General features: G+C 42.9%; 1 protein-coding gene across 1 annotated transcript in view; it reads right to left on the bottom strand.

Annotated features, from left to right (window-relative positions):
* Positions 1–1,008: 1,008 nt before the first annotated feature.
* FER1L6 (fer-1-like family member 6) overlaps positions 1,009–2,236 on the bottom strand; it is a gene marked incomplete at both ends in the record, with an annotated part of 20,953 nt that continues 19,725 nt past the window's right edge. Inside the window, 2 exons of the mRNA XM_010191010.1 lie at positions 1,009–1,158; positions 1,725–1,859. Coding sequence (XP_010189312.1) covers positions 1,009–1,158; positions 1,725–1,859 — 285 coding nt within the window. The remainder of the gene's footprint in view (positions 1,159–1,724; positions 1,860–2,236) is intronic.

Below are 2,236 nucleotides of genomic sequence, written 5' to 3'. Positions count from 1 at the left end.
GTTCTGTGATTCTGTGATTCTGTAATACAAAGCATGAAAATAAGAACTGCAAGGTCTTTACTTACAGTTCTTGTCAAATCCCTAGAGAGTCTTAGGGGTATATTTAGAAATATCTCAGAAGCAGTGCGGCTTCCCTTGTCACAAAAGATGGCAAAACAAAATACAGTGTTCTCTTTGTTCATTAAAATTGGATTTCAATAGAAAAATAGGAAAATTATGGCTAAGGTACTAGACTTTATCCCTAGGGACTCACCATAATGAGGATGTGCTACCCATGGTTTCACATTTCAGGCTTTCACCAAGAACATAATTAGCCCACCATGCTTAAACACCTGTTTTATCTTGGGAATATCACTAAACCGTGTCACAGAACTCCACATTTTTCCCATTTCAGATTTCAGAATAAAATGCTGCAGGTTTTCAGCAGAGAGAAGTTTCCTTTAACTGGTGGCTCTGCAAATTCCACTGAAATTCCCTGAAATCCCAGGCACGATAAACCCCACATGCATCTGCCAGGCTAGACCCAGAGGTGAGCTGAATTTGCCTGTTGTCTTGCAGTTGGAAACCAGTGTAACATTTCTTTTAATATGTTAGGGGTCTCTGAAGACTCTCTCTCTAATCCAATCCTTATTATGCACTGCTTCCTCTTCCTAAGAGTAAAAGCAATATTGAGAGCTCTGAGGTTGCTAAAATCAGGGTCATGTGCTACTCCAAAGAGCAGATTATTGCAATGGTGGTGGGATTTTCATGGTCGTTTCTCAGGCCAGAGACCAGTTTAGGACAGGACAAGTGATGGGCAAATGGGGCTCAGAGTGGTCTGTGCACGGATAGTAGCAGCATGGAGGAGGGACTGACAGAGACTGCATGGAGACTATGAGGTCCAACAGCAGAATGATCCTGCTCCAGATGCAGTTCCTGTTAATTCAAGAGCATGATGGACCTTGATGCCACAACTGCTTTTGGGAGCCCAGTGTGTAAAAGTGTAACAGTCAAGAAAGTTTATTTTACCTCCAGAAGCTCAAATGTAGCAAGAAGGTCTCCTCCTGAAAGATTTCCACAATACACTGGGTGGTAAGAAAGTTTAGGTGGTTCATAGTTTTGATCAGCAAGTCTCACTACAGGGGCAGCCACTGTAGACCCAATATATTCTGCCTTACCCTAAATAAAGGAGAATACAGGTGTCAAATACATTTGAATTTCACAGCTGTCATAGGAGCCAAGATGCTGCAGAGTTTTGTATTTGAAAAACAAGAAGAACCAAAACCTTCCTCTGAAGTAAAGAGCAAGGTAAAATGCAAGGCAGCTATGAAAATTGAAGAGCTGAGTACTCTTCAGCACATACAAAGTTTCTGAGCTCTATATTCAGCCAGTGAGACTGTGTCAGAGTTTGCATGGTCAGAGATAAATCTGTGTCTCCCCGGACTCAGATAGACACAATATTTACAGTTATGTGCAAGGAAGGTGAGGGCAAGATGCTTCTGATTTCTCTAAGCCAGTCTTTGGGAGCAAAATTTGCTTGGGGAAAAAAATAAGGCCACAGCTTTGCAAGGACATAAACAAGTCTCAGGGCTGTTTTCAGATGTTAAACTGCAAACCACTGTACCACTGAGCTCCATTCTGCAAGGACATCCATTTAATGCATTTTCAGTGACACAACTTTGCTTCCACACTGGCATGAAGATGTCAGAGCCAAGGTTTTTTACCAGGAAGGATTTTGATTTTACCACTGCATCATCGTCGTACAGCTCAATGACAATCTCTGGTGGGAACTGAGCGATCTCCTCTCTGTCGCCATGAAGCACAATGTTGTTGAAGAGCAGCATCTGGTTCCAGGTGGGGGATAATGTCTGAGAAATGATCTAAAGAAAGAGAGGAAGTGTTTGGTGAGCTGTGAACTGCTTGACTGGGAGTCATTCTGCAAGACATGCTGAGATGCTGGTGACATCCTTTCCCACAACCCAAACAGCTCCTTGTCTGAGACGCTGCATTTTTCAGCAGCTGTTCCCAGACAGAAGAAAATGGTTTTTTCACCTTGAGGATGGTCTCTCCAGTTTCTCCATCTACCTGTTTGCCTCACAGGCCCCTCACAGGAATATCAACTCATGACCACCAGTCTGTGTAGACAGAGGTCAGTATTAAATTTAGAGGAAAGCTGTTGGTTTAGGAAAACAGGCACATGCCCGATGCTATTAAAATAAAGCCTTTGCCCTAAACCGAGGACAGTTTTCACTTCTGC

Source organism: Mesitornis unicolor, unplaced genomic scaffold, assembly GCF_000695765.1.
Source record: "Mesitornis unicolor isolate BGI_N332 unplaced genomic scaffold, ASM69576v1 scaffold26008, whole genome shotgun sequence".
Classification (NCBI taxonomy): domain Eukaryota; kingdom Metazoa; phylum Chordata; class Aves; order Mesitornithiformes; family Mesitornithidae; genus Mesitornis; species Mesitornis unicolor.
This window is presented reverse-complemented; position numbering and strand designations above follow the sequence as displayed.